General features: G+C 51.3%; 1 protein-coding gene across 2 annotated transcripts in view; it reads left to right on the forward strand.

The window, feature by feature from the left end:
• Positions 1-2,499: 2,499 nt before the first annotated feature.
• CNDP1 (carnosine dipeptidase 1) overlaps positions 2,500-27,923 on the forward strand; it is a 31,365-nt gene continuing 5,941 nt past the window's right edge. The window contains exons 1-9 of one of the 2 annotated variants that reach the window (XM_042910682.1): positions 2,500-3,872; positions 7,229-7,354; positions 10,636-10,785; positions 11,507-11,669; positions 12,360-12,448; positions 17,496-17,696; positions 20,374-20,458; positions 26,325-26,485; positions 27,532-27,696. In XM_042910682.1, the coding sequence (XP_042766616.1) occupies positions 7,271-7,354; positions 10,636-10,785; positions 11,507-11,669; positions 12,360-12,448; positions 17,496-17,696; positions 20,374-20,458; positions 26,325-26,485; positions 27,532-27,696 (1,098 nt within the window). In that variant the 5' untranslated portion in view covers positions 2,500-3,872; positions 7,229-7,270. The remainder of the gene's footprint in view (positions 3,873-7,228; positions 7,355-10,635; positions 10,786-11,506; positions 11,670-12,359; positions 12,449-17,495; positions 17,697-20,373; positions 20,459-26,324; positions 26,486-27,531; positions 27,697-27,923) is intronic. The other variant, XM_042910683.1, reaches the window with a different exon arrangement.

Here is a 27,923-nt window from a genome sequence, read left to right on the forward strand (position 1 = left end):
AGGGAACACCAGGAAGTAAGCAGTTGTGAACTAGTTGTTACACACACATTCTGCAGTGGATTAACAACTTTGTGAAGACACCACTTCATAATTTCTACAGGCATATGCTCCCTCATAGTACAGGTTCCCTCCCAAATGTAGAACATATTTGCCAACAGACTCACATATCTTTTGTCTCTTTTGTCTGTAATAAGAAGCCAAAATAGATAAATTTATGTTTATAAGTGTTTCAGTATTCTATCTTAGAAATGGTCTGGATATTTAATGAATATCCATCATTTAACTTAGTATAACTTTAAGGTTTCCAGTTTCCAAAAAGATTTTGGAAACTTTGTAACCGGTCATATTTTATAAAACCTAGGCACTGTTTGGGTCACAGTGTGAGGACAGTGTGTGTGGGGGGGAGTGGAACGGTCTGACACTGTAGGGGCGCCTGCCCCGAGCTCCTGCCTGGGGGGGCCTGCTGGGGGCTTGCTTCTGGGGTAGAGCCTGAGCCCCCACCAGCTGTTCTAGTTCAGTCTCACTAATTCTGGGGAGGAGGCAGTGAAGGACAGGGACAGTCCCATTCCACCTCTCCAGCTCTGTGCACAGGACAGTAGGTAATTCCTACACTGCCGGGTGCAAGGGCCTCCTGTCCCCAGAGCACCTCTCCCTGCCACCCTGTAAGTCCTCAAGTGTCCTGTGTCTCAACTGCACTTTCAAGTGATTACAATCCTTCCCGTTCAGAAGAGTTCTGGTTGGAACAGAGGCGCCTTTTGGAATATGCGTGGCCCTGAAAAGGACCACATTCGGCTTTGGCAGCCACGGGCACATAAAGCTGGGGGTGCTGGTCCCTGTGTCCCCCTGAAGGAATGGGAGGCAGAGCACCCTGAGGAAGTGGGGAGCTTGTGAAAGAGAAGTAAGGGGGAGTGCACACGTTGGGGGGGGAGGCTGCACAGGTGGAGGGAGGTGGGGGGTGCACCCAGGTGGAGGGGGGAAGTTCGCACAGGTGGGGGGGGGAGTGCACACAGATGGGGGGAGTGTGCACAGCTCGGGGGGAGTGAGCACGGGTGCGAGGGGTGCACACAGTCGGGGGAGTGACACAGGTGGAGGATGGGAGCGTACAAAGGTGCGGGGGGGGGGGGAGTGCACGCAGGTGGGGGAAGGACACGTGGGGGGTGTACACGGGTGGTGGGGAGTGAGCACGGGTGTGGGGGGAGTGCACACAGGCGGAGCTTCCAAAGACAGTGAGGAGCTCCTTGAGTCGGCCCGGCCGTACTAACAGACTCCAGCTTTACAGTTTACATCTTGTTGCCTGACTACACCCCTTGTGCTGCAGCCACCGGCCTCTGCAGGAGCTCTGGCCTGTGGCAATGACGGAGCCCAAAGCCCCTACTGACACTGCACCTTGATTTATGTCCCGAGCTCACGGTGCTGGGCCCACAGTTATTAATGTATCCCGTGTACTGGGCTTGGAGGCTGAGGGTAGGTAGGATATGGATGTTCATGCCTTTTAAGGCGCAGTGATCAGAGCACAGGGCTTTTCAGGGAGCTTTCTCTCCACGTTAACCCCGCCCTCCCCGGATTTGGGAAAGTTTCTGGTGAGTCTGCGGGGGGACACGCTGCATGTGAGGCTGGCATGGGGCCAGGCTGGGGAGATCTTCCTTCCGGGACGTGAAATCACTTAGGGACTTCTGATCAAGATTCATTATGCGTTCATTTTTCCTGTTTTTTTTTTTTTTAATGTTTATTTATTCTTGAGAGAGAGAGAGAGACAGAGTGTGCGCAGGGGAGGGCCAGAGAGGGGGAGACACAGAATCTGAGGCAGGCTCCAGGCTCTGAGCCGTCAGCACAGAGCCCGACGCGGGGCTCGAAGTCACGAACCTGTGAGACCATGACCTGAGCTGAAGTCAGATGCTGAACTGACTGAATCACGCAGGTTCCCCTCACTTTTTAAGCTCTCCCGTCCACTTCAAATACCCCAATTATATGTGCTTTAAAATTTAATTAATAGACTCAGAAATGTAATAAATATCCCTACTGAACAAAAACAAAACAAAACTTATAGTGGGGAGCAGGGGCTGAAGCTGCTGCTTTGCTGGACTCTGGGTCCCAAACAGGCTGCGGCATCTAGAAATGAGACTCCCGGGGAGTGACAGGGTCCCAAAGTGCCCAGGCACAGAGGGCAACCGGAGCCGGTGTCGTTGCAGAAGTCGAGGGACCGGCTGGGTGTCGCTGCTGGTGGCACACCCCAGCCCCACTGCACCCTGTCTGGGAATGCCGAGCCACCCCCGTAAGAGCTGGTCCTGGACCAGGCATCCCGAGCACCATGTGGGGGCCACCACAGCATCCCTAGGCAGAAATACTACAGAGAAGGAGGACGAAACAGCTGCCACTCAAGGCGAGCCTGCAGGTGAAAAGTCCTCAAGTGGCTAAGACTCATAATAAGAAAGATAGCCCACAGAATCTATTGGGAAGTGAGTTTATATCCTCAGAAATGGAAATAGTAGAACATGTTTAAAATGGATACAAACGATGTCTGTTTAAATTCTTCAAGAACTCAATGATCTCATGTGGGAGGGACCTAGGAGTCAAGAACAGATGGAGAGGAAGGAAGCACAACCTATTGGAGGCCCTGAAAATGAAAACTCGTCCTTGGAAAAACTCAGTGGTTCACGGAAGTGCATAAAGGGCCACAAAGAGGGAACCAGTCACCTGGAAAGCATGGCAGGGCTTTGCCCAAGAAGCTGAGCCAAGAGAAAAGAAGTAAAGAAGAAAAAAGAAAAGCTGAGAGAGCTTTTGGATGTACGACAGAGTGAAAGACTCCAACGCTAGTCCTTCTAGAAAAGGAATAACGGGAACGGCGGAGATGCGGAATCGGGGGGAGAGAAGAAGGGCTGAGTCTCCAGCTAAGGACGCCGAAGACTGAGCAGGTGAAGCCTTCCTTGTCTGGGAGAAGCCACTCTGCAGCTCCATACGGTGCAGAGTCACCGCACCGTGACTTCCGTCGTGGGACTTCCACGGGTACCTGCCTGTGGGAGAAACAGCCTCACCGTCTCTGTCCGCGGCGTCTGCCCTCGTGCTGTAAATGGCTGGCGTGTCTGCAGGTGTCGGCGGGCTTCTGGAAGCCGCGCAGAGCGGGCCTTCCTTCTGGCTGGTGCTTGGAGAGGCCCAGATCCCTGGCCAGCCTGGAGGGAATAAGAAGGGTGACAAGAGTCCTGTCTGAAGTGACATCACAGGCGGGCGATGCCTGCTTTCTCCTTCCCTGCGGCCCACGTGGGGCGAAGACGGGAGGGAAGGAGAAAACACGCGCCCTTGATGTCGGGAGCTCGGTTATCGGACAGGCTGTCTGCCATCCAGGAGGGAGCACTGTGCACAGAGCCTTGGGGCCGAAGAGGGCTGGAAGCTGTGTACAGGAGCTCAGGCCTCCTGAGAGCACGGGGTCAGGGGCCCGCTTCCTGTTTGTCTCTGAGCCCTTGCTGTCTGCGATTACGCAGCTCCCCCTCGGGCGGTCTCTGGCCGAGGAACCCCAGTTCTTGGGACTTGCTGGGGAGTTCTGCTCCTTGAAACCAATTCCTTCCTCTTGGAGGGCCTCCAGGCTGCCCTCTGAAGGCCACGCCCCCTTCCAGCTCATTCCTCAAGGGACAATTGCTGTCAGAGTTAGTTAATCTCTGCCGGGATCACTTGGCTCAGTTCAATGCCGGCAGCGGCAGAAAAACCTGGGTTTTTGGTGGTTTTTTTTTTTTGGTGTGGGGGTTTATTTTTAATCCTGTCATGGTAAGACAAACTAGGTGAATAAAGCCTTCTTTTCTGTGTTGTAACAAATCCATCCAAGCAGACCCGGGGCAGAGGCAGGCCCTGTAGAGCAATCGCGCGGGACGCCAGGAGACGTGGTGAGTAGAGTGCGTGTGTGCACGTTGGCCCCGCACTGAAGTTGCTCACAAGGGGAAGTAGGCCCTGCTGATGGGCCTTTGTGTCGTGGGAGGAAGCAAGCTTGGCCCAGGCTCTGTGGGCGGCAACAGTTTCCTTTTCTATCGTTTATTCTGTTCAACAGTCAGAATCAAACAAGGACAGCAAATGGGGAGGGGGTGGGTTTTATCCACATCCGCCCCCTCCCCAGCCCCCTCTCAGGGCTCCTGCTGCTTTTGAGGCAGGTGGGGGGGAGGGCCCTTGGTGAAGGCAGCCCTTGGCGATTTCCGGGCTGCCGTCGGCTAAGCGCACGATGACCCGGCTTTGTCCACTTGTTGGCGGAGCTGAGAGAGAGGGGAGTAGAAACAGGCCTGCGTCCTGTCCGGTGGGAAGCCAGGCCACAGCCTGGGAGGGGAGACATTCAGGAGGTGGGGCTGGATTGGGGCCGGGGGTGGTTACACCACAGACATGGGCATGACTTTGAGAAGTCTTAAAGGTAAAGTGTTTAAAAATAAGAGCACCGGGGTACTTGGAAATTTGTTCTAAGTCAAGGAACAACTAGCTGGAATCAGCAAGCAAGGCTTCCTCTGTGACGGGCCCCCGCAGCCCAGGGCTGGGCTACCTGCTCCCCGAAAGAAAACACCCCAGGGCTTTCCCAGCTCTACCCCCGACCCCATTCTTCAACTTCTCCTTCTCTAGCAACTTTTTTCCTTCTGCCAAGGCCAAAGTCAGGAATAGCCTTTCTAAATCTCCAGAATTTTGTTGGGTGATTAGTTCAAGGTCAAGCTTGACTATAACACAGGGAAGCAAACAGATAAAGGAACGTGAGAGACTCCAGAGAGGAGCAGAGGTACAGCCTGGGGTCGGCCCCAGATCTTAAAGGCAGGGTTGGTGCCCCGAGCCACTCCGTGGGCCTGATAGCAAAGGACAGCAGTGCTCCATGTGCTCCGCGGGGAGGGGGAGTGAAAATGAAGTGGTGTAGACCCCTGTTGTCCGGGCCACATCACCAGGAGCAGTCCTTTGGGAAGGTCAGTCCTTGGCATACGGCTCCCATTGGGAAGGGGGTAGTTCCCCCCGGAAATGGAGATGTTCTCAGGCCTTACGGTCACAGTTCTCCCTCTTTGCCTGTGGCTCCCTTTTCTTCTTCAAAAAGCCCTTTTTGTTTTTCATCAGAGAGGAGCATCGGATAATTTTTAATGGAAATTGAGTGGATAATAAAAGCTCAAATATTGGTTTAGGTGGAAAAAATAGCCTACTCCATTTCAAAGGGCTTTTCCTGGGTGCTCAGAGCTCCATCTTCCTGCCACTGTGGGTCTCAAGGAGTCCCTTCCTCCTGATTTATTTGCACCCTTCAGCTTTTGGCTCTGCCCCACAAGAGCCTAGCTGGATCCAGCTGTGTTCCCACCAGAATAGGAGGCAAAGGGAGCCCATGAACGGCCCACTGGCGCCACCTACTGGACAAAGTTCTTAATCCGTTCTTGACCGAGGACGGCTCACTGTCCCCTTGTTACCCACTACCTTGCTTCCTTTATGGACAATTCTCCTACTCAGTGGTATGCTGAATGAGTGCTTATACTTGTTGTTTCTACAACAGCTGTACTGTTTTGCACTATAACTTAATATCTTACAATTCGCCCATTTAAATGGTGCAGTTACGTGGCTTTAGTATATTGACTTGTGCAGTCATTGTCACAATCCCAGAACCTGTTGTCATCACCCCAACAGAACCCTGCCCGTGAGCAGTCACTTCCCATCTCCCCTCATCCCCCCAGCCCTAGGCAGCCGGCAACGTGCTTTCTGTCTCAGGATTTGCCTATTCTGGACAATCTGTAGCGTTTTGCGTCTGGTTTCACCTAGCAAGGTGTTAAAGGCTCGTTCCTGTAGTAGCAGGTATCAGTACTCCATTTGTTTTTAGGGCTGAGCAACATATCTTGTCTGTATCACCCATCGATGGCCATTGGGATTATCTCCACCTTTCGGCTGTTACGGATAATGTTGCTGTAAATGGTCATGTACGGGTTTTTGTGTGGACGTGTATTTTCATCTCTCCTGAGTGTATACCTAGGAGTGCAATTGCTGGGTCATATGGCAACTGTTTAATCATCTGAGGGCCTGCCAGACTGCTTTCCACAGCAGCTGCCTCATTTTACGCCCCCACCGGCAGCACATGAAGGGTCTGGTTTCTTCACATTCTCCCCAACGCTTGTCATCATCTGACTTCTTGGGTTTAACCATCCTTGTGGGTGTGAATTGTGTTGCTATGGTTTGATTTGATTTTCATTTCCCCGATGGCTAATGATGGTGAGCATCTTTTCATGTGCTTGTTGGCCATTTGTGTATTTTCCTTGGAGAAATGTTTATTCAGATTCTTTGCCCATTTGTAAACCGGGTTAATCTGTATTTTATTACTGAGTTGTAGTTTCTTATATCGTAGACACAAGTCCTCACCTTGGCTGTGCTGGTGCCTGGAACCGTAGGCCGAGGATCTATTGTAAAAATGTACAAAAGTCCAGAAGGAAGAGCTGGTTTGGAAGAAGATGATTAGTTTAGTTCTGACCTGGTAGTCCTACCCTCATCCAGACCAGTTTTTCTGCTCTGTGCCCAGCCTGGAGCCCACCATCCGGGTGGAGGGACGGCTGCGGAGGGAGGAGGGGGGAGACTGGGGTCTCTAGCAGGTCCCACATTTACAGGCAAGGGAAGGAGGGACCCCTCATGGATGGAAACAGAGAGGCCAGAGCAGTTCGCGGGGAAGACAAGAGATAGGGCCGGGGGGGCCTCCCAGGTGGAGGGTGGGGCTGACGGTGTCTAAGTGACGGCCAGGCCTTCGATGTCCTTACCGCATGGCTTGTAAGTTTCTTTTTAAGGGACTCTAACCTCAGGAGCGGATGGAAGGAACCCACAATGCCACACAGGATTTTAAAGAGTCCTTACAAAAATTTTTTTTTTTCTAATAAACTGGTTGATCACACAAAAATGTTTTGGTTTTTTTTTAAACTGAGTCACACTTCTCTCTCACACAAACACTGCCCTTGGCTGCTGCCTGGGATGCGGAGCACTGACTTGCCTTCACGGGAAGAGGGCCAACAGGGAAGATGGCATGTTACCAAACGTGTTCACTTGGTTTCTGTCTTATTAAAATTCTTCAGCGTTGAAAATGAAGTGATTTGGTGAAGATACAGCAAAAACTCTTCTTTTCTGTTCTACTACCTTTTGTTATTTTAGTCCAAATGACCGGGAGTAGCTGTGTTGGATAACATAAGCTTTCTTGAAGTATTTGAAAGGTCGAAGGTTCAAAATCTGGTATTTATCTTTGATGTCCCTCCCCTGTCGCCCGCTGCAGGTGACCTCTCTCCTGGCTTACCTGCTGCTGCTCGAGGGAGGCATGTTCTCTCCGTCCCCACCACCCTCCGGGCTGTTGGAGAGGGTCTTCCAGTTCATCGATCTCCACCAGAATGAGTTTGTACAGGTAGGAGGAACCACACACACGAAACGCTTAAATGGCATACCCTTTGGGTATCTGGGTGAGTGGTTATTTGCTGGGAGGTGTGGAATTTTCTTTTTTTTTTTTTTTTTGCCTGACAACTTAATTCCATTTGAAATGCCCTTGAGTCTTCACTGAATTAAACTAAGAAATATTTGTGGGGCGCCTGCATGGCCCCGTTGGGTAATCATCCAACTTTGGCTCAGGTCACGACCTCACGGTCTGTGGGTCTGAGCCCCGTGTCGGGCTCTCCGCTGTCAGCGCGGAGCCTGGAGTCGGCTTCAGATCCTCTGTCCCCCTCCCTCTCTGCCCCTTCCCAGCTCGTGCTATCTCTCTCTCTCACGGCTGTCCGCGTAGTGCTGACACCTGCTGAACCCACGCTGACCCTGGACCGTCACCAGAGTGCCCATTCCTCCCTTACTGGGGCCCTTGCTGAGGTCCCTCCTCCTGCAGAGCCTGCCTGAGACTCATCCCCCCGTGACGCCATGCCAGGGTAATACCACCTGGCTGCAGCAAGCTTTAGGTCCAGAGTTCTGCCGAGGTCAATGTCAAAGCTGTTTTGTAGACCTTGTGCAATGTGCACTTTATCTCCTCCCTTAGAATCCTCTGCTCCATTCCTAACCCAGTGCACGTGGTGCAGGGCATACATCTCGCGGAGAAGAGATGGAGTGGGAGGGGTGGAGAAAGGGGAGAGGGGGCCTGGGAGCAGAGAGGGTGGGGGCAGGCAAGGGCTGTAGCCACTGTCTCCCTGAAAGTCCCCTCCTCCTCCGCTGGCCCTCTGGCCCCTTGACGCGTGACAGCGTCCACCACGGCCCGGGAACTCCGTGACATCTCACGGGACTTTGTACCCGAGCCCGCACGCCATGTCTGACACACGACTCACGTTCAGTGTACGTATGCTGGATCCACCAGCCGGCGTTGGCCATATTCATGGGCGGACGGATGGGAAAAGCTCGTGTCTCGTGCCGACACGAAGGCTGAATGGCCAGGCCGCTGGCCCTACACTTGACCTTCATGGAATCCTTCCTCATACTCGTGTGTGTCTTTACTTCACATGAGGCCTCTTGGGTGTTTGAAACCCAACTGGGGACTCCGGTGTCGTTTGGAATTAACGGGGGGCAACGTGTGGTGGTTGACTTGGGTGTTTCAGCCCAAACTCTCCTTTCTGCAGCCTCCTCACACGTTCCCAGCCTGTCGCCTTTAGGGATTACTTGGCGGCCTCTGGTCTATAAATGTCAGTTTAAGAGTGCAAAACACGATATTCCTTCAGGTCCAGTTAATGTCTTCATACTAAAAATAAAAGTGCCACAACCGGGAAAGAGATCAAACTAAAATAAGGTGGGGAGTCCAAGAGCAGGCATCTAAAATACGCGTGGTTTTTGACAAAAACGGTGGCTGTCCCAATATCAGCAGCTCGAGCCCCAAGAGTGGAATGTGATTGATTATTATTTTTTTTAATTTTTAAAAATATTTGTTTATTTTAGAGAGAGATAGAGCATGAGTGGGGGAGGGGCAGAGAGGGAGGGAGACGCCGAATCCGAAGCAGGCTCCAGGCTCCGAGCTGTCAGCACAGAGCCCGACGCGGGGCTCGAGCTCACGAGCCGTGAGATCATGACCTGAGCCGGAGTCGGACGCCCGGCTGAGCCACCCAGGCGCCCCTGTGATTGATTATTGTTGATAATTCGATACTAGTTGGTATTGATTGGGTGCCTGTTAGGGCCCGGGCGCTGAGATAAGTCATGTGTCGTCATCTTCTCTGATCCTCGCGGAAAGGAATGCTTGTTGTCTTTTCGGCTTCCCTCTCTTGTGTGGCCAGATGTGTGTGTTTCCCACATGTCAAGCAACTATATAGCTCTCTGGACACCAAGGGCATCCACAGTCCAGCTCCCTCCCGACCCACCTGCCTGGCACGAGCGTCACCCCCCTACCCCCACCGCCGACTGTGGGTGCCAGTCACGGGTAGTGAGCCCCCAGTTACCCACGGGTTCCATGCAGCCCCCGTGACTCCCGCTCAGGTCCCGTGGTTTGCTATAACAGCTCCAGAACTGAGGGAGACAGTTACTTACGGTTGCCATATGTTATGTAATAAAGGACATGATAAAGGCTATGTGTGAGCAGCCAGGTGAAGAGGCACAGAGGGCACGGTCTGGAAGCACCTTCTGTCCCCCTGAGGTTGGGGTGCGCCTCGTTCCCGGGCCGCGGATGCAGTCGCCAACCTGGAAGACGTCTGAACCCTGTACTTTCAGGGACGCTTGCAGAGGCTTCGTCACGAAGGCAGGATCGATTGTGAACCGATGTCCAGCCCCTCCCTCCCCAGAGGATGTGGCCGGGGTCGGAAGCCCCAAGCTTCTAAACACAGCGTGGTCTTTCTGGGGACCAGCCCCATCCAGAAGCCCATTAGGACTGCCTCATTAGAACAAAATATGCTCCTGCCTCCCGAGAAATTCCAAGGGGGTTGGGAGCTCTCTTTCAGGAGCCCAGTCTCTGAACAAAAGATACTCCTGCACCGTCATCTCGTAGGAAATTACCAAGGTTTTAGAGGCTCTGGTCAAGAGCCCAGGACAAAGGTCAAAATGTACATTTCTGATTGTGTGATGGTATCACATGCACAACTGCCCGCAGGTGGAGAGCACTGCCCTCCTCATGGGGATGAGGGCCATGTGCTGTCCCTCCAGCTCGAATGGGCAGAACCCGGTGCAGGAGGCAAGGCTGTCCGCCTGCGGAGGCCTGAGTTTAGGCCCCGGGATACACTGCCTACTGGGTTCCGGAGGTGCCGGGGGCTGACCACGACACCTATATGCCAAGGGTGCTCAGGGAGCCCTGCAGCCCAGCCGAGGCCACCGTGTGCTTGATCAGAGTGAGCAGCGAGGGCCGGGCGCCCCCGGGGCCTTGTGGGAGGCCCGGCGTCCTAGAGCAGAGTCACCAGACAGCTGCTCCAGGCTCTTACTAAACCAGAAGTGGTGGCTCAGGAGCCCTGCCGTGCACCCTGTGGATCCAAGGAGGACAGGCGCAGCTGTCTAGGAAGGCAACCCTGTGCCCAAGCTGTCCTGGCCTGTTCTTCCTTACACAGCAAACGTCTCTACCGGCCCGTCTGGCGGTTCATCTTGGGTGTTGCCTGTTTGCCAGCTCAGTGTGCAGGTCAGATGAAGAGTGCTAGAGATTTGGTGTCCCCTACCGCTGAGTGACGTCTCAGTGAGGAGCTCCCCACCCAGAGCGGGTGTGGGTGACACTCCCCAGGCAAATCACCTTGTCGCCTTTCCTCACAGATACTTAAGGAGTGGGTGGCCGTAGAGAGTGACTCCGTTCAGCCCGTGCCCCACCTCAGGCAAGAGCTCTTCCGAATGATGGCCCTGGCTGCAGACAAGCTTCGGTGCCTGGGTGCCAGCGTGGACCCCGTGGACACGGGCTTTCAGCAGGTTGGATGGCCCCTCCCCCACCACGAGCGAGGCCACCTCCCTGGGCGTCAGCCGTGGCTTCCCGCGGGGGTGGCAAGGCTGGAACTGGCTTCGATCCTCCAAAAAAACACCCCTATAATCTTCAGGCCCAGTAAAGATGAAGAATTACATCCTGTCCCCGATGAGATGGTGTTACCGATCTCTCGTTGTGTCAGGACTGGGACGGCCCCCCTCCGTATTCTATTCACATCCTTCACGTGTGGTTCCAGTTACTCCCAAACCGTCCTTTCCCTTACATCCAAATGTACCTTTCTCAAAGGACCCAGTCTTTCATCAGAGTTACGGCTTTTTACTGCATCTTGGTCACAGATGGCAGTCTTCCCTCTAAGTGCCGTTGCACCCGCGTCAGCACTGACGAATCCCTGAATGGTCTGTTTTCCAGAACCATGTCCACTGGATTTAAGCCTTTGGAGTCTGAGTTCATACTGAAGAGCATGTTCGATTCAGCTGGCTGTCACCATGCATCTAAAAAAGTATTTTTCATTACGTTTTAGGTTTTAATTAAGTGGCTCATGGTACCCTTTTTAAATGTAGATAAAGTGATGATCAGAAAAACTGTGTGGGCTCTACAGAAGACCATGGGTAGAAACAAAACAGGACTCCTACTCTCATGTCTGAATTTTCTGGACGAACTAGACAACATTTATTTATTTTTTTTATGTGACCTGTTTTTCTTCTGCAGCTGCCTGACGGTCAGACTCTCCCGATACCCCCCATCATCCTGGCCGAACTGGGAAATGATCCAAAAAAGCCCACCGTGTGCTTCTATGGCCACTTGGACGTGCAGCCTGCTAGACAGGAAGATGGCTGGCTCACAGACCCTTACACGCTGACGGAAGTGGATGGTCAGTGATGCATCAGTGTTGGGTTCTTTGTGGATAAGGGATTGCCTACAAGGCTTGGGGACTAAAGATGTGACTCCTATCCCCTGTCACCGTTAAGGATCAACAAAATGCTGCCAGTCTTATAGTCTACCAGTTGTCCAACAAGGCTGGCTGTTAGTCACTTGTGAAATAAACTACAGCTGTGCGCGTGATGCATGCTCTTGGGCGAGTTAACTCCCAAGATGGGGGTTCTTGGGAGGAAGGTAGTCGTCCGGGTCACACAGTTTCCTTTGTTAAAGTACTGAGTGAAATTATGTTTTTTAAAGAAAAGAAGAAAGGTTAACGGAGATACACACATACCCTGTTTTCATTCTCATGCGAATTATAAACTCTTGAAAGGAGAGGCTGTGTTACATGGCATTCCACAACAGGTCTGCAGGTTCTTTCCAGCAAGCTTGGATAAAATGGCTAATTCCTATTAAGGCCAGAGGGATTTGTATATTGCAAATTAGTTTGTATTATCTGACTAGCTGATGGCCATACTGTTTGTACAGAAGAAATCGGACATGGTGATCTCAAAGCAAGATTTGTGCCTGGAAAAATAGAAAGTACAGTTAAAATGATTACCCATAAAACTACCTTTGTTTTTAACTTGCTCAACTTGGCAGGGGCGTCTGTGCCTTTCTCAAAGTCCTTCCCCTATTTTTAAAGGAAAACTTTATGGTCGTGGAGCAACAGACAACAAGGGCCCCGTTTTAGCGTGGATTAATGCTGTGAGCGCCTTCAGAGCCCTGGAAGAAGTAGGTAACCAGCTGTGTTTGGGAGGGGATGTTGTCGGCATCGGTCACTATGATCACGATGATGATGATGACAAGGACGATCATGGCAGTGAAGGTGACAGTGTTGATGATGATGACCATTATGACGATGGTGATGATGACAGTGCAGGTGGTGGTGATGGTGAAGATGGCAATGACGAGGATGGTGATTGGCAACAATGACAATGATGATGACGATGTGGACATTGATGATGACGATGACAGTGATGATGACATGATGATGACGACAGTAATGATGACATGATGATGACAATGACAGTGATGATGACATGATGATGACAATGACGATGATGTGGACATTGATGTTGACAGTGATGACAATGACAATGACGATGTGGACACTGACAATGACGATGATGATGACAATGATGATGATGTAGACATTGATGATGACGATGACAGTGATGACGACGTGATGATGACAACGATGACGATGACATGATGATGACAATGACAATGATGTGGACATTGATGATGACGATGACAGTGATGATGACATGATGATGACAATGACAATGATGTGGACATTGATGTTGACAGTGATGACAATGACGATGTGGACACTGACGATGACGGCGATGATGGTGATGACGATGGTGAGGACATAATGATGACAATGACGATCACGATGATGACGAGGACAAGGGTGATAGTGATGACGAGGGCAGTGATGACCACAAGGATGACAAAGATGAGGATGACGATGACACTAAAGGCAGCGTGCTTTGTGTCACGGTGCTCCGAGCTTAAAATTGCGCTGTGTCCTCTTCTGTTCCCAGCAGTCTCCAGGGGTGTGGGTTACCGTCACACCCGCTTCACAGATGACGAACTTGAGGCCTGGGAAAACAAAGGGACTTTCTGAGGCTGCCCGCTGGTCTGGGGCAGGGGTGGTGCTGATGCTTTGAGCCTGCGCTGTTGACCGCAGTTAAAAACAAAACACCAAGCACAGGAGGAGCCTGCACTCGTCTTTTTTATCTTTCTCTTGTCTGGTCTCCTATCTTTATCTTGTCTCTTTTATCTTTATCTTACTTTAGCTTGTCTTTTTTGTCTTCTCCTCCTCCTTAACACAAGATATGGCTTCATTAATAGAGACAGACATGCACTTTAAAGAACGTATTAGCTGCTTTACAGATTATCAAGCTAGAACTCTCTGGTATGTGACATTCTGTCTGAATCCTCAGATCTCTTTCCATTTGTGTGAAAAGTGGTTTCAATAGGTGTCCAAGTCAGGGCATGGAAAGGTAGGAGTGCAGCTCTGAGGAGGGGGACCTCCTCTTTCAGGCCACCGGAGGATGGCATTGGTGGACCCAAGCTTGCATCTAACTGTCTCATGCGATGTTCTTCAAGGGTGGTTTCATCTCACACCACCCTCCTCCTACTAACGAATGTGGTTAGACTCCAAACCGAGGATTCAATCTAGCCGTGTGGCCACGGGCAAGAGAGTTCATCTCTCTGGGCCTCAGATTCTGCTCTGTAAAAATGAGGGCATTGATTTGGGTGGTCAGCTTTCCAACACTGTTTAGTTGATGGCGTATTTCCATTTGGCACCGAGTTAGCCCGTCGAGTTGGTGAGCATGATGGCAGGGAGAGCCTGGCCCTTGGCTCCTAGCCCCTGTCCGTGCTCCCTGTTCTGGGGAAGGCTGGGAAATCCCCGCGCCGAGCCCGCGCCAGCTGCAAGTTCAGGGAATCTTCCCGGAGAGGAGGCAGCTCTGGGGCTAGACGTGGTGGGAGGGGCCGTTTCCAATGGAGACGGAAGAGAGGAGAGGAAGGAGGGGAGGCACCACCGTCACACCCCGACTCCTAAGGCACTTCCCAAGGAAAGCCGCCTGCCGGCTTCTCCCTGTGCATGAAGTTCAGAGCACCTGCTGTGCTCCAGACACCCGAGAGGTCCAGGGGCTGCAAATACAGGTCCCCACGGTCCTGGCCTCATTCCCTAGCTCGCACCGGACCTGCTTCATGGCCCTGGGGTCTCTGGGTACACTGAGATGGCCTCGGAGTTTTAGGAAGTTCTTCAAGGCCCTTTGAGCCAGAGCTTCCCTTCTTCTCAGGACTTACTTATGAGGCGTCCATTGTGGAATATTCCTTGAAGTGCAGTTTGGAATGGGGCGCCTAAGTTAAGTCATAGGGTTGACATTTTGCACCTATCTTGTTCGATGCGGTATTACAAGAAGAAGGAAGCTTGGGTTGGCTCTGTTGGTTCCGGGACATGCACATTTATTACACTCGGTTCCTGTCTGGGCTCCACAAAGCATTAGCTCTGTGCCTCTGGAGTGCAGAAGGATTTTGTGGGACCGAAATGTGTAACCTTTCTACCTTCCTCTCCTCTTCCTCACATGACTTCATTGAATTAACCATTTGAAGATTGGGTATTTAAAAAGGAAATGGGGCCCATCGGGTGACTTCATGGGCAAAAAGGAAGGTGTTACCAGTCACAGAGGAAGCAGACCCTCTGCCCGTCGTCCCCACCCCAGCCCCAGCCGAAGGCTCTGAGAGCAGCACACCCTGTCTAGGACAGAGGAGGCTCGAGGTAGGGGTCCCGCTGTGTGGGTCTCCATCCAGCCTGTTCCAAGGAGACCTGGGGAAGTAGGGGTCTGTGTCCAGGTGCCAGGCAGAGCGAGCCAGCCCACCCTCCTGGATGGCCTCTTCCAAATCCTGTCCGTCAGACCAGGTCCTGACTTTGCCCCATGTTTTCCTAGAGGCAATTTCATCAGCAGCCAGGGGCTGCTCTTTCAGGAGTTCATTTTCTCCTGAGACAGAGCAGAAGAGAGGGATGTAACCGCTCTTGACTCCACTGCTTTATCTCACTGAGAAAGACGAGCTTCCTAAGTGAGCCCATTGTTCTGGCTGGGTCCCACTGACCCCCTACAAAGCTGCCTCCCGAGTTGTCATACCTGCTTAAATAAGCCCTGAGTGTTTAACATGATCTTGGTTTCTCTTTCTTTTTCTCTTTCTTTAGTTCTTTCTACATTCTTTCTGTGTCTTCTTCCTTATTTCCTTTCTTCCTTCCCTCCTCCCTCCCTCCTTCTCTCTCTTGTCTCTTTCTTTCTTTCTTTCTTTCTTTCTTTCTTTCTTTCTCTCTCTCTCTTCCTTCCTTCCTTCCTTCCTTCCTTCCTTCCTTCCTTCCAAGGGAGAAAGAAATATTTATAATAAAGTTCCTATATATAAAGGCCAAAGTTTGCTTTGCTTTTTAAATTTCAACTCTGAAATGCACACGATCACAAACAAAACAGAAGAGGGGCGCCTGGGTGGCTCAGTCGGTTGGGCGTCCGACTTCGGCTTGGGTCATGATCTCATGGTTCACAGGTTTGAGCCCCACATCGGGCTCTGTGCTGACAGCTCAGAGCCTGGAGTCTGCTTTGTGGATTCTTTCTCCCTGTCTCTCTGCCCCTGCCCAGATCATACTCTGTCTCTGTCTCTGTCTCTGTCTGTCTGTCTCTCTCTCTCAAAAATAAATAAAACATTAAAAAAATTAAAAAACAAAACAAAAACAGAGGAGATGTTCACTGCCCTTGGACAAATCAGTTAATCTCTTGGAGCCTCATTTACCTGACGTGTGAATAGGAATAGTCCCCTCGACCTCAGGAACCTAGAGTGGAGTAGATGAAGTCCCAGGTAGGAGGAGCTCCGAGCCCGGGAGTGTGAGGCCCTTTGCAGTGTGCTTTCTTCCTTGCTGGTGCCCTCCTGTTCTTCTGCCCTCCCGTCCTCTCTCTTGTCTTGCTTATCGAGCGCGCAAATGCACCTCACCTCAGTGGCTAACTTCACCGAGAGGCAGACAACTGTTAACACCCATACCGCATAGGTGGGTGGGTGAGTGGCCGAGGAGTGGAGCAGCTCGTCTCGGGCGCCTTGGGTGTCAGTGACAGAGCGGACAGCTGTGCCGTCTGCCTCCCCCAACACGTAGCAGCTACTGGCTTGTGTTGTGTTAATCACATTTTGCCAGAAAATTCTTAAGCTTTCCAACTACTTCTCAGCAATTGTTTTCTAGTTAAATGTTAATAAAGAGCTTTCAAATATTAATATTTCAGAACTTCAGCTTAACTTCTTAAGACACATAGAAATAAATGTACCCAAGGGATACATTTGAACAAATCGTTATCCCCAAATGCCCTTAACCAACTGAATGACCGAAGGTCACTTAATTTCTAATATATAATCCTCCGCTCATCCTGCCTTTGTTAATCTTTGGTGAGTCAATCCCACTCGTTAAAACTAATTAGTATGTTTGTGCCATCGATTATCTGCATGGAATTACTTCTAGAGTTCTCCTGTGCATGTTTTATGCTCCAGGAAAAGACTTTGACCTCTCCTCTTCATGTGGCTCTCAAAGATATGAAGTTATAAATTATAAAGATACAAAAAGATCAAAACCAAATGGGGGAAAGGCACATTGTAAAAATTTTAAAGGAGCTATTCTGTGCCCTAATATTAGCTAGAGAAAAACCTGAGTTCCATTTTGCTGCAAGATCAAAGCCTTTGAATAAGTTAAAAGGCAGATTGAACTCAAAGCTGAAAAATAACAGATACTTGAAATAAAAATTATCCTGAGGCTTAAACATTAGACAGTCGTTCAAAGGAAGGAGTTCTCATTTATCACGCTCAGAATTACGAGAACAGAAAAAGATTTGTAATCGAGTGACCTTTCTTGAAAGGTTCCTTTTGGGGAGAAGGAGGAAGGTGCCCATCTCTGTGGCGGCCCAGCCGAGCCCTGAAGTGTAGACATTGCTTTTTCGGTAGGAATTCCTTCCCCGAGTCCTTTGTGGTCCACGCTGAATCGATGGGTCATGCTGGAGGCCGTACGCTGGGCCTTCCCTTGAATTCTGCTTCCTGGTCTTAGGTCTGACCCCTTTGTTATAAATGGAGCCGTTGGGTATGTGGACAACCCGTACGTTGAATGCGTGTGGTGATGGATTTATGTCACACGCGAACTACCTCTGGATCCGAAAAGATGAATGGGCATGTTGTGCAAGTTTTTGACAGAATGGTTTGTTCTGTTGTTAATCTGATTCAGGATCTCCCCGTGAATATCAAATTCATCATCGAAGGCATGGAAGAAGCCGGTTCTGTTGCCCTGGAGGAACTGGTCAGAAAAGAAAAGGACCGGTTCTTTTCCAGTGTAGACTACATCGTAATTTCAGATAACCTGTGGATCAACCAGGGGAAGCCGGCCCTCACCTACGGCACGAGAGGGAACAGCTACTTCAGGGTGGAGGTATTTGCAAGCTCCAGGAGGGCGAGGGAGGAGTCCGTCCTGGGATCTTGGAGGGAAGAGAGAAAGCTCTTGAGAGAGGAGAGTTCTGACCTGGAGGCTTGGCCGGGTCACAGAGGTCACGGAGGTCTCAGGACGGGGGATTCAGGAAGCCCCCCAAACAGAGTGGCTGTGCTGGGTGCATTTTTCTGGAGAGAGGATACAGGGGTTTGTGACTCACAAAACCAAAAGGTTTAGGAAGCACAGCTGTGGAGTTTGGAGGTGAGAAGAGCAGTGCAGGGGGTAAGGAGACTGCCTGATGGGGCCCAGGCTGCCGAAAGGAGGGGCAGGAGCCCCACGGCAGGGGGAGGAGGGGGGGGCCGCATGGCTGAGGCTGATGGGAATTCTGGCTCACTCCCTGTGCTGCCTTGTGCAGGCTCCTTCACTTGGAGCCTCCATTTCCTTACCTGTAAAGTGGGCCCAGTGATCCCTTCCCAGGCTCGTTGGGATCCCTGAGTAGGTGGTCCAGTTCGGCTTCCTTTAACTTTTCTAGTCATACGATAGCACTTTAGAGCCAGACGGCCCTCCCTGGGAGATCAGTAGGTTTTCAGCCACTTCGTGTTTCCTCGTGCAACAGTGTGCACACTAGCCACACGTGCCCTGTCCACACCCGACGGCTGTGAGCATGAGAGGGTGTAGAGAAGGTGGAAACGCTCACGCGCTCGCAGGCGCTTAAATGGCAGCGTGTGCCTTCTGCTCACCAGATGTGAGGATGCCGAATCCCAGGCCAGACAGCCTGACTGAAACAGCCCCTGCCCTCGAGGAGTTTACTGCCCGGAGACCCAGATGCTTGAAGACATGGGAGGGAGAAGCAGCGAGGTCCTTGAGGAAACCTCTCTCAAAGACTTGGCCTTGAGAAGGCGTGACATGAGAGAACGTCTAGAGGGGCACAGGGTCTGGGCACCTTCAGGAGGCAACCGAAAAGCTCCGAGGGAGCAGGGGGTTTATGAGAGCAAAGGCACGGGGGCGGCGGCGGGGGGAGGAGGGTCCTGAGCTCTTCTGAGCAGGTGCAGGATGACACTGCCGAGGGAGAACGTGCAGGACATCTGTCCCACTGCGTCTCTGGGTCTCTGCTGAGTAGGAAGTACGTCTGCCTGCCACAGGGTGACTGGGGACTGGGTGGGAGAACGGACCGGATCATGATCAAGTGTCGGGGAGGCTTGGGCAGGGAGAGTCCCCTGCCCTGCAGTTGGGTCATTGTTAGCAGCCGAGCTCAGTAGCCAGGGTAGGAGAAGGCCCAAGTGGGCAGGGCTGACCCAGGGCTGAGGTCGTTCCAGGCGGTGTGATGGAGGGACGAGGGAACGGCCAAGAGCACCACTGGCCACAGACAGTTAGAAGTGATGGGCGATGCAGGGCTGAGGGGAGACAGGAGGACAACAGGTGCAGAGATCTTGGCTTGGTCAAGGGAGGCCACGAGCAGGTGCAGGAAGTGACAGGAGAATCGGGGGTGGGGGGAAGGTGGGAAAGACTTTGGAGGTGGGACTCTGGAGGCCCCACAGTGCTTTAGTTAGTGTGACTGCCTCATGAAGTAAAGATTTGAAGCTTAAGTGACTCAACGGAAGATGCGTCTGGCAGTGCTTTGAAGATGGACCGGAGGAGGGGAAGACCAACCCGGCGGGAGAGATGGGGGGAACGAACCAGAGAGACATTTCAACGCAACTCATTAGGAGCTGGTAGCAGATTGGGTGTGGGGTGCACTGAAGTCAAAGATAACTTTAAGGTGACAGGTTTACAGGACCCGTGTCTGTTCTTCTTTTGGAAATGGGTGAGCTGGTAGGAGGTAGCTGTGGGAGCAGAGGCGCAGCTCCCCTCCACATCTACGGGATTTCAGAAACTGGGAGCACACCAAAGTATTATGCACCAGAAGCAACCAACATTTTGAGGTCAGGTGAGTGGTAGGTGAAAGGCCAGACCTCCAGGGATGGACACTGAAGGGTGTGGAGGTGGTAAATGAAGCACAGAGAGGCGGTTCTTTTTTTATTTTTGTTATGTTTTTAATGGTTATTTTTGACAGAAAGAGAGAGAGAGAGAGAGAGAGAGCACAAGCCAGGGAGGGGAAGAGAGAGGGGGAGACACAGAAGCTGAAGCAGGTGCCAGACTCTGAGCTGTCATCACGGAAACCGACGCGGGGCTCGAACCCATGAACGGCGAGATGGTGACCTGAGCCAGGGTTGGGTGCTTAACCGACTGAGCCCCTGGGGCACCTCCAAGGGAAGGGGTTCTTGAAGTTCTGTGTGTAGAGGGAGTAGGAGCCAGGGACGGAGCTCCAGGGCGGGAGGCAGGGAAGAAGTTACCAATGGAGACACCAGTGGAGTTGTAAGAAAAGGACAAAGAGGAGGTTTCTGGAAGGAGGGCTGAGCAACAGGCAGGGTTGGGCTACAGAGACGTCAGCCCCTTGGGGAAGGGGCTGCTGGCCTCAGACAGAGCCATGTTGGAGGGACAGTTGGGGACTGAAATCAGCTTCAGAGGATGCAGGAAAGAACGGGAAACGAAGATGCGGGAGGTGTCCCACGCACTGTGACCGGGAAGTATCCCCCGGAGTCCTGAGGGACAGCACGTGGGGTGTGTCCGACCACGTGATAGCTGCTGCTAGAGCTACCACAGGGGTGAGCGCCTGTCTTCTCTCCTACCTGCCTTCCAGGTGAAATGCCGAGATCAAGATTTTCATTCAGGAACCTTCGGTGGCATCCTCCATGAGCCAATGGCTGATTTGGTTGCACTTCTTGGTAATGTCTTATTTCATTTCACTTTTTAACCACTGGGGAACCTACTGGAATACAGTTCCGTCTGGTTCAGTGCATCTCTCCTCCCTTGGCTTCCGAGCCAGTTCTGAGTAAGGGTCGAGTAGAAGAAGAACCGTATTCCCAGCTTCCCCCGCGTTGGCTAACTGTTCCTTGGGCTTATTGAGTCACATTACTTTCGTTCACGGACTGAAGCTCTTCCTCAATTCAGCCCCTTTTCTTTTACTGGATATTGTGACACAACTGGCCGTGCTCAGGGTCACTAGCAGAGAGACCCTTCTGGAGAAGCATCCAGAGGTGATGCCAAATACATCAGCACCACTTGGCTCCTCTTGTCCAGGTTGCTGTGGCCCCCAGTGGCACAAGGACTCCCGTGGGTCTGCTCGTGGCTGCCTGCCCCTGACCCTGCAGCGTGTCTGGGGTACGGAAGCGGAGGTCATGTGTACGTGTGCGTGTTTCCAGAGAGCCAGAGTGCCCACCCTGATCACCTTGATTCTTCCTGTAGCTCTTGCTTCTGTCGGCCTGCCCAGCATCCGGCTGGATCCCGGGAGTTCAAGGAAGCTTCATATTCAGGGGCCTCACTTGGATGAGCCCCTTTTGCAGGCTTGGCAGGGACTCTGTGCTTTTGTGTTCATAATTGGGTGTTCTTTTAAAAGAAGAGGTTCTCGGGGAAGCATCAGACCCCACAATACTTGGATCTGTCTTCACTTGGCACAAAGGGTACTTCTGTGAAAGTTTTGCAACGTGTCCCTTTTGGGCCAGACATGTCCCAAAAAGCATGTCCGCTATGGGAGTCAGCTAGAAAAAGTCTCTTTTCTTCGTGTGTGGACACAGCGTCACCTCTGGCCCCCTGGCTTGTATCCCCTTGGCCTCGGCAGTCTCGAGAGGGCACCATCAGTCCACCTGCGCCATTAGGGTCTTCAGAACTGTTTTTACTTGTAAAGCTTCTTGCTCATTCATTCCCCACAGTAAATAATGAAATCTATCCATCGATCATCTGTTATCTAGCTACGCTATCTGTCATTTATCTCCCATCTGTCTGTCCTGTCTGTCTTTTTTTTTTTTTTTAAGTTTATTTATTTTGAGAGAGAGAGAGGGAGAAAGAGCTCATGAGAGGGGAGGGGCAGATGGGGGGGTGGGAGAGAGAGAGAGAGAGAGAGAGAGAGAATCCCAAGCATGCTCCACACTGTCCACACAGAGCCCGATGTGCAGCTTGAACTGCGAGATCATCACTTGAACCGAAATCAAGAGTCGGACGCTTAACTGATTGAGCCACCCAGGTGCCCCTGTTCTTTCTGTCTCTTTATCTATCATCTATCTATTCCTTTATGACCTTCTACTTTTCCTAAAATATAACTCTTAGACCATATCTCACATGCTTGAAAATATCAGACGGAATACAACAATCCATTCTCTTTTAAAGTTTTTAAATTGTTTCCAGAAGAATTCACATAGCATGCAACTCGGTATTGTGGGGGGGAAAAAGAGTTAATCTTCTGTTTTACCAGAGCTAATTTTCTTTTCCTTAAGAACAGCATCATCAAATCTCTATGGTACATTTCAATCTCCCCCGATCACGATTGCTGCATTGCATCCTCTTAGACTGTATGGTTTCGCCCAGGCATAGAATTCTGTTTAGTCCTACAAATGCATATGGTTCTGTTAAGAACAATCCGATCAGGATCACGAACAGAATGAAAAACACATGGTTTCACTTTCTCTTATTTTTGAGACAAATCAAATAATCCATAATGAAGTGACTCTGGATTGGGTCTTCTATATGGCTTTCATATGGTTTGTAGAAAGACCTGAAGGACATACGGTTGAACTGCAGCACTGATCAGATGACAAGCAGGGATTTTGCTTGCTGACCGCGACAGCATCTTGGCTCCCGGGCTCTCCCCGAGGGCCGCTGCATGTCAGGGAGAGCGGGTTCTGTTGGGTTCTCCCCCCTGCAGACTGGCAGGTGCCCTACACGTTAGTCAGGTGCTGCTGTGTGACCTTGTGCAAGTTCCTAATCCCTCTGTCCTCGCTCCTTGTCTGTGTGATCCCGGTAACCATGAGTGCTAATGAGTCATAAACATGTGTTGAGTGCCAACGGTATGAAAGGCATGGAGTCTCCACCAGGGGGATACAGGGAGCTCCCCCGGGCCCCGGGAACACCGCAAGTTCCTGTTTTCAACGTTTTTTTTTTTTTTTTTTTTTTTTTATTTATTTTTGGGACAGAGAGAGACAGAGCATGAACGGGGGAGGGGCAGAGAGAGAGGGAGACACAGAATCGGAAACAGGCTCCAGGCTCCGAGCCATCAGCCCAGAGCCTGACGCGGGGCTCGAACTCACGGACCGCAAGATCTTGACCTGGCTGAAGTCGGACGCTTAACCGACTGCGCCACCCAGGCGCAAGTTCCTGTTTTCAAAGAGGCTTAGAGTGGGGTGTACATGGGAGGTCAGAGGTGGTGGGGGTGGACATCAGTCTGCACAGAGCCCTCTGCTCCTGGGCACTCCTCTGTGGGCATTCCTACTCCCTGCCCTCACCTAAAAGCCACAAAGCAGGGAGGTCACCGGGTCCAGGGCGCTTTTATCAAACGTTAGATTCCAAGGGGCCTCCTGAGGATCAAGGATTACTTGATTTGTTTTCAAAGGCGCCACCCTCCGCCTCCCCTGCGCTTCCAGACTGGGCTCCCGGCCGAGGCCCTCGTGGCTGCAGAAATCACATCCCATTCGGAGGACGGTGATTTCAAGTGGGAAACGAGGAGGGGGTGGGGAGATGAACTCTTGGCAAACGTCCTTTTTCTTGCCGACGCGTTCGGTGTTGGAGGACTGGGCAAAGACGCAGCGAGAACACGCCGTGTGGGGCAGAAGCACGGATGCGCGCGGTGTCTTCCCTCCGGCCGGTCCTGCGGCGCCTGGAGGCCACCGCGTGCTGAGCCTCCCGTGAATCTCCCTGCTGGTGGGTGCGCGGGGCAGGGGGCAGGGGGACTCGGGGGGGGGGGGGGTGTCGGCTGTGCTCTGTCCCGCCAGCAGCTGGGACGGCTGTCCTGCATCCTGAGAAAACAGGCTCCAAGACTCGAAACCGCACCCGGGCCCCGGCCAAGTGCAGTGAGCGTGAGGCAAGGCCCCTGCTCACGTCACAGCCTGATTTGCCAAGGACCCCTGACTCCCATCCCCACGGTGATGCCTGGCACGGCTGCCTGAAATGACAGGAACGATGTCCCGGTTCAGTGTCCCGTACGGACACTGAGCATCCTGGCTGCTGGCGTGTCTCAGGTCTTCATTGTTTTGACCTTGACGTTTCGAACACCCATCTCTTCTCGCCATCGAGACCGTGCCGGTCGCGTCCCACACAACCTGGCTGGCGCCCTGCCTGCTCCTTGCTCCTGCGTGTCCGCTCCCCTTCACAGCTCTTTGCTCGTGGACCCTCACGTGTTTCTTTACCCTGTGTCTTTCCAGCCGCATTACGGACGGGGTCTGTCTTTCGTGCACTTTTGCAGCTCTGTCCTTGCGTACAAGAGTGTCGGCAGACCTTTAGGGACGTGCCCCGAAGGGAGGACCTGGTGATTCCTGGTGGTGCTTTTAGGTTCGGTTTTGATTTTGGTGAGGGTGCAGAGCGTGGCCTGCAAACCAGTGACGGCCAGTCCCAATCACTTGGCACCCAGCTTAGTTTTTAACTTCAATTTTATGAATTGGTTTGTATCACGTATTTCACACAGGCTCTGCTGGGCTAAATGCGGCGAATCCCATAACGCAGTAGCGCAGGGAGGTGGATAGCGGTCTGCAACACCATCCCCAGGGTGGCTGTGGAAGTTTGGGTGACTTACACAGGGGGCCCGGGGAGGGGCTAAGGAGGATGTGGTCGAAAACCAGAACAGCGAAGACCTCCCTTCTCATTTTGCTGCCTTGATGCCCTCGAAACTTGGGGTCTTGCTTTCGAGGATGGCCTCAGAGTGCTGGGACACCTGTTACGTACCACCCTACCACTGGTCCTGTGGGTTTTGGTAGCCTGTTTGCCTTGGATCCCGTTGTGCCCGCAGACAGCCAGACCACCCGCTGGTCTGCTTGTGCCGGGTCACACTTGCTATTCAGCCTGTGTGGCCACAGATGGCACCATTGCTGACGAAAGCAGGGTCTTAACGTATCCTCAGCGTCCCCAGCACTCCTCTGGTTCTTTGAGCACAGCGGGTGTCCCGTAACTGGGGGGACACACCGGTGCTCACAGAGCCTCCAGCCCCGAGCTTTGTCAAGTGTCAGCTTTAACAGGAAGCCCTCAAGGTACAGTGCGTCACAGTAGCTTTTTGACATTGCCAAGTTACAATCTCATTACACCTGTGGGGCATATGTTTTGCGAAGTGTCTTCACTTGAGTAAGAGTCCCGCGTGGATCGAAGAGAAATTTCGATGTCCCGCTTACATTTTTCACCATCTCCACTAGTCTACTTGCTGCTTTGAGAAGTATTTTTTCAAGGTAGTGAGCAGTGTTTTACTAAATCTACTTCCTCTGTAGATATTCATTGATGATTCCCCCCCCCCTTCCTATGAATCCCCAAACTCAGAAATAAAGACTGGTATATCTGCCTATTCACTATGAACGCATTTGTAGTCATCATGTATGCCTTATAGACTTGATCTCAAGGATTTTATACTTTTGATTGAAGATGAGTACTTATTATATTATGGTTCTTATGGGGGGGGGGAAGCTGAGAATGATGATTTTGGTTCCTCAGGAATGCTGTATAGACATATCCATACATAGTTAAGTTTTTATTTTATTTTATTTTTTATTTTTTTTCAGTATATGAAATTTATTGTCAAATTGGTTTCCATACAACACCCAGTGCTCATCCCAAAAGTTGCCCTCCTCAGTACCCATCGCCCACCCTCCCCTCCCTCCCACCCCCCATCAACCCTCAGTTTGTTCTCAGTTTTTAACAGTCTCCTATGCTTTGGCTCTCTCCCACTCTAACCTCTTTTTTTTTTTTTTTCCTTCCCCTCCCCCATGGGTTTCTGTTAAGTTTCTCAGGATCCACATAAGAGTGAAACCATATGGTATCTGTCTTTCTCTGTATGGCTTATTTCACTTAGCATCACACTCTCCAGTTCCATCCACGTTGCTACAAAAGGCCATATTTCATTCTTTCTCATTGCCACGTAGTATTCCATTGTGTATATAAACCACATCTTCTTTATCCATTCGTCAGTTGATGGACATTTAGGCTCTTTCCATAATTTGGCTATTGTTGAGAGTGCTGCTATAAACATTGGGGTACAAGTGCCCCTATGCATCAGTACTCCTGTATCTCTTGGGTCAATTCCTAGCAGTGCTATTGCTGGGTCATAGGGTAGGTCTATTTTTAATTTTCTGAGGAACCTCCACACTGCTTTCCAGAGCGGCTGCACCAATTTGCATTCCCACCAACAGTGCAAGAGGGTTCCCGTTTCTCCACATCCTCTCCAGCATCTCATAGTTAAGTTTTTAAATGATGAATATGTATTACTTTTTAACTCAGCATAGATGAACATTTAAAAAACGAACCTTGTTTTTGATACAGAAGGTACAATTGAGGACCAGTGTCATGCAGCTAAGTCCTACCCAGTTACATGTACGCAGACCCCTGTATTTCCATCCCTGCACTGATGAGGTAGACATTAAAATGGGTCTGGCTCAGGCTGAGTCTGCCTGGAGACCAGCTCTGTCCTTTGGAGACGTGAGTGCTGCTAGCGGCTCTGCCCGGGGGGACCAGGGCCCGTCACAAGGCCCGCTGCGGCCACAGGAGTCACCCGGGCCCCCGCGCCCGGGCCGGAACCTCGGTGCACTCGTAAGCCCTCCCTGGCTTGGTTTCCCGTGTCCCTTGCAGGCAGCCTGGTGGACTCATCTGGTCATATTCTGATCCCTGGAATCTATGACCAAGTGGCTCCTCTTACGGAAGAAGAGAGAAAAATGTACAAAGCCATTGATCTGGACCTGGAGGAATACCGGCATAGCAGCCACGTTAAGAAATTTCTGTTTGACACCAAGGTATGCTCACAAGTTGATGGCTGATCTGAAAGAGGAATGACAGTAATAAATCATATTTTCCCAATTCCTGATTTACTGTGTTCTGCTCATCCACACATCTCAGAACTGAAAGCAGATGTTAATTCTGAGGCAGATTTTCACTTTCGTGGCCACTTACTTCCCTAAGGTCTAGATCAACCAGAAGTCTGTGTGGGGTCTGCCCAGCACTGGCCTCGGGCATGTAACCTTGGGGCAGCCGCCCATCTCACAGACAGGCTTTTCCAAATCAGTTTATTAGACCCAATGCGTTCAGCTGTCTGCGCTTTCTGTCTGCTTAAAGATTGAGAAGAGTCTGATCATTCCCGTTCCAAGACCCCCAGTTGTTCATTTAAATAGACAAAATCAAGAGCCCTGGGGGCTAATCTGTGAGTTACTACATTGCCGCCTCAGTGTAAGTAAACCAGAGCCCAAAGCATTCATTTCTGGCAAATTTGGATGGTTTCTTTCCCCTTCTCCTTCTTATTCTTTTTAAAACCTTTGCTGCTCTGGTGTGTGGTGGCTGGGGGACCTGCCAGGAGAAGGGGAACCCTGTTGAACAGATGTGACAGAGTTTGTTACCGTGAAGTATATCTCTTCCCTCAGACCAGCTCTGCCTTGGTCACAGCAGCAAAGAAAACTGGCTCAACCATACGCAGAGTTCTTTGAAGCCTTCTGAAAAAAGAAAATGCTTTCACTACACAACTTATCATCGTGATGATTGGGGGTAGAAATTCATAATCAAGCCCCAAATTCTGAAAGGGCCCCTTTGCCATCTATTAACTTGAGTGCGCGAGCGACGAGGGGCCCTCCTAGGTGGAGCAGCTCGGTCAGCCAGAGGCAGCAGAGTGTCTCAGGTCTGGAGGGGAAATCCCACTTGTCTGGCTAGTCCAGACACATCTGAGGAAGGTGATAATTAGCTTGTCACAAACAGTGCTAGAGATGCACAGAAATCGGCGATACGAGCGATACAATTGAACAGTTTTACTTGAGCTTCTTTAATTTAGTAAAATGATTTTATTTTAATTCAGGAGGAAATTCTAATGCACCTATGGAGGTACCCATCGCTGTCAATCCACGGGATTGAGGGTGCATTTGATGAGCCTGGAGCTAAAACCGTCATCCCTGGCCGAGTTATCGGAAAATTCTCAATCCGTCTGGTCCCTCACATGAATACGTCTGTGGTGGAAAAACAGGTGACAGATGTGCATTGGCCCATTTATGAGGGCCGCCTCCCACGGCTTAGTGGGCTATTCAGTTGTTGGCACTGACGTATCATTTTTTCCCAACATAAAAGGGATTGTAACACACGTCAAGAAACCAATAAATTTTTGTTTGGTGAAATCTCTTTCTGTAATTGTATGCAATTACAGTAGTCAGACAAATAACTGTTTGGGGTTGGAGTGATGGGAAATATTTTTAC

Source organism: Panthera leo, chromosome D3 (genome assembly GCF_018350215.1).
Source record: "Panthera leo isolate Ple1 chromosome D3, P.leo_Ple1_pat1.1, whole genome shotgun sequence".
Classification (NCBI taxonomy): Eukaryota; Metazoa; Chordata; class Mammalia; order Carnivora; family Felidae; genus Panthera; species Panthera leo.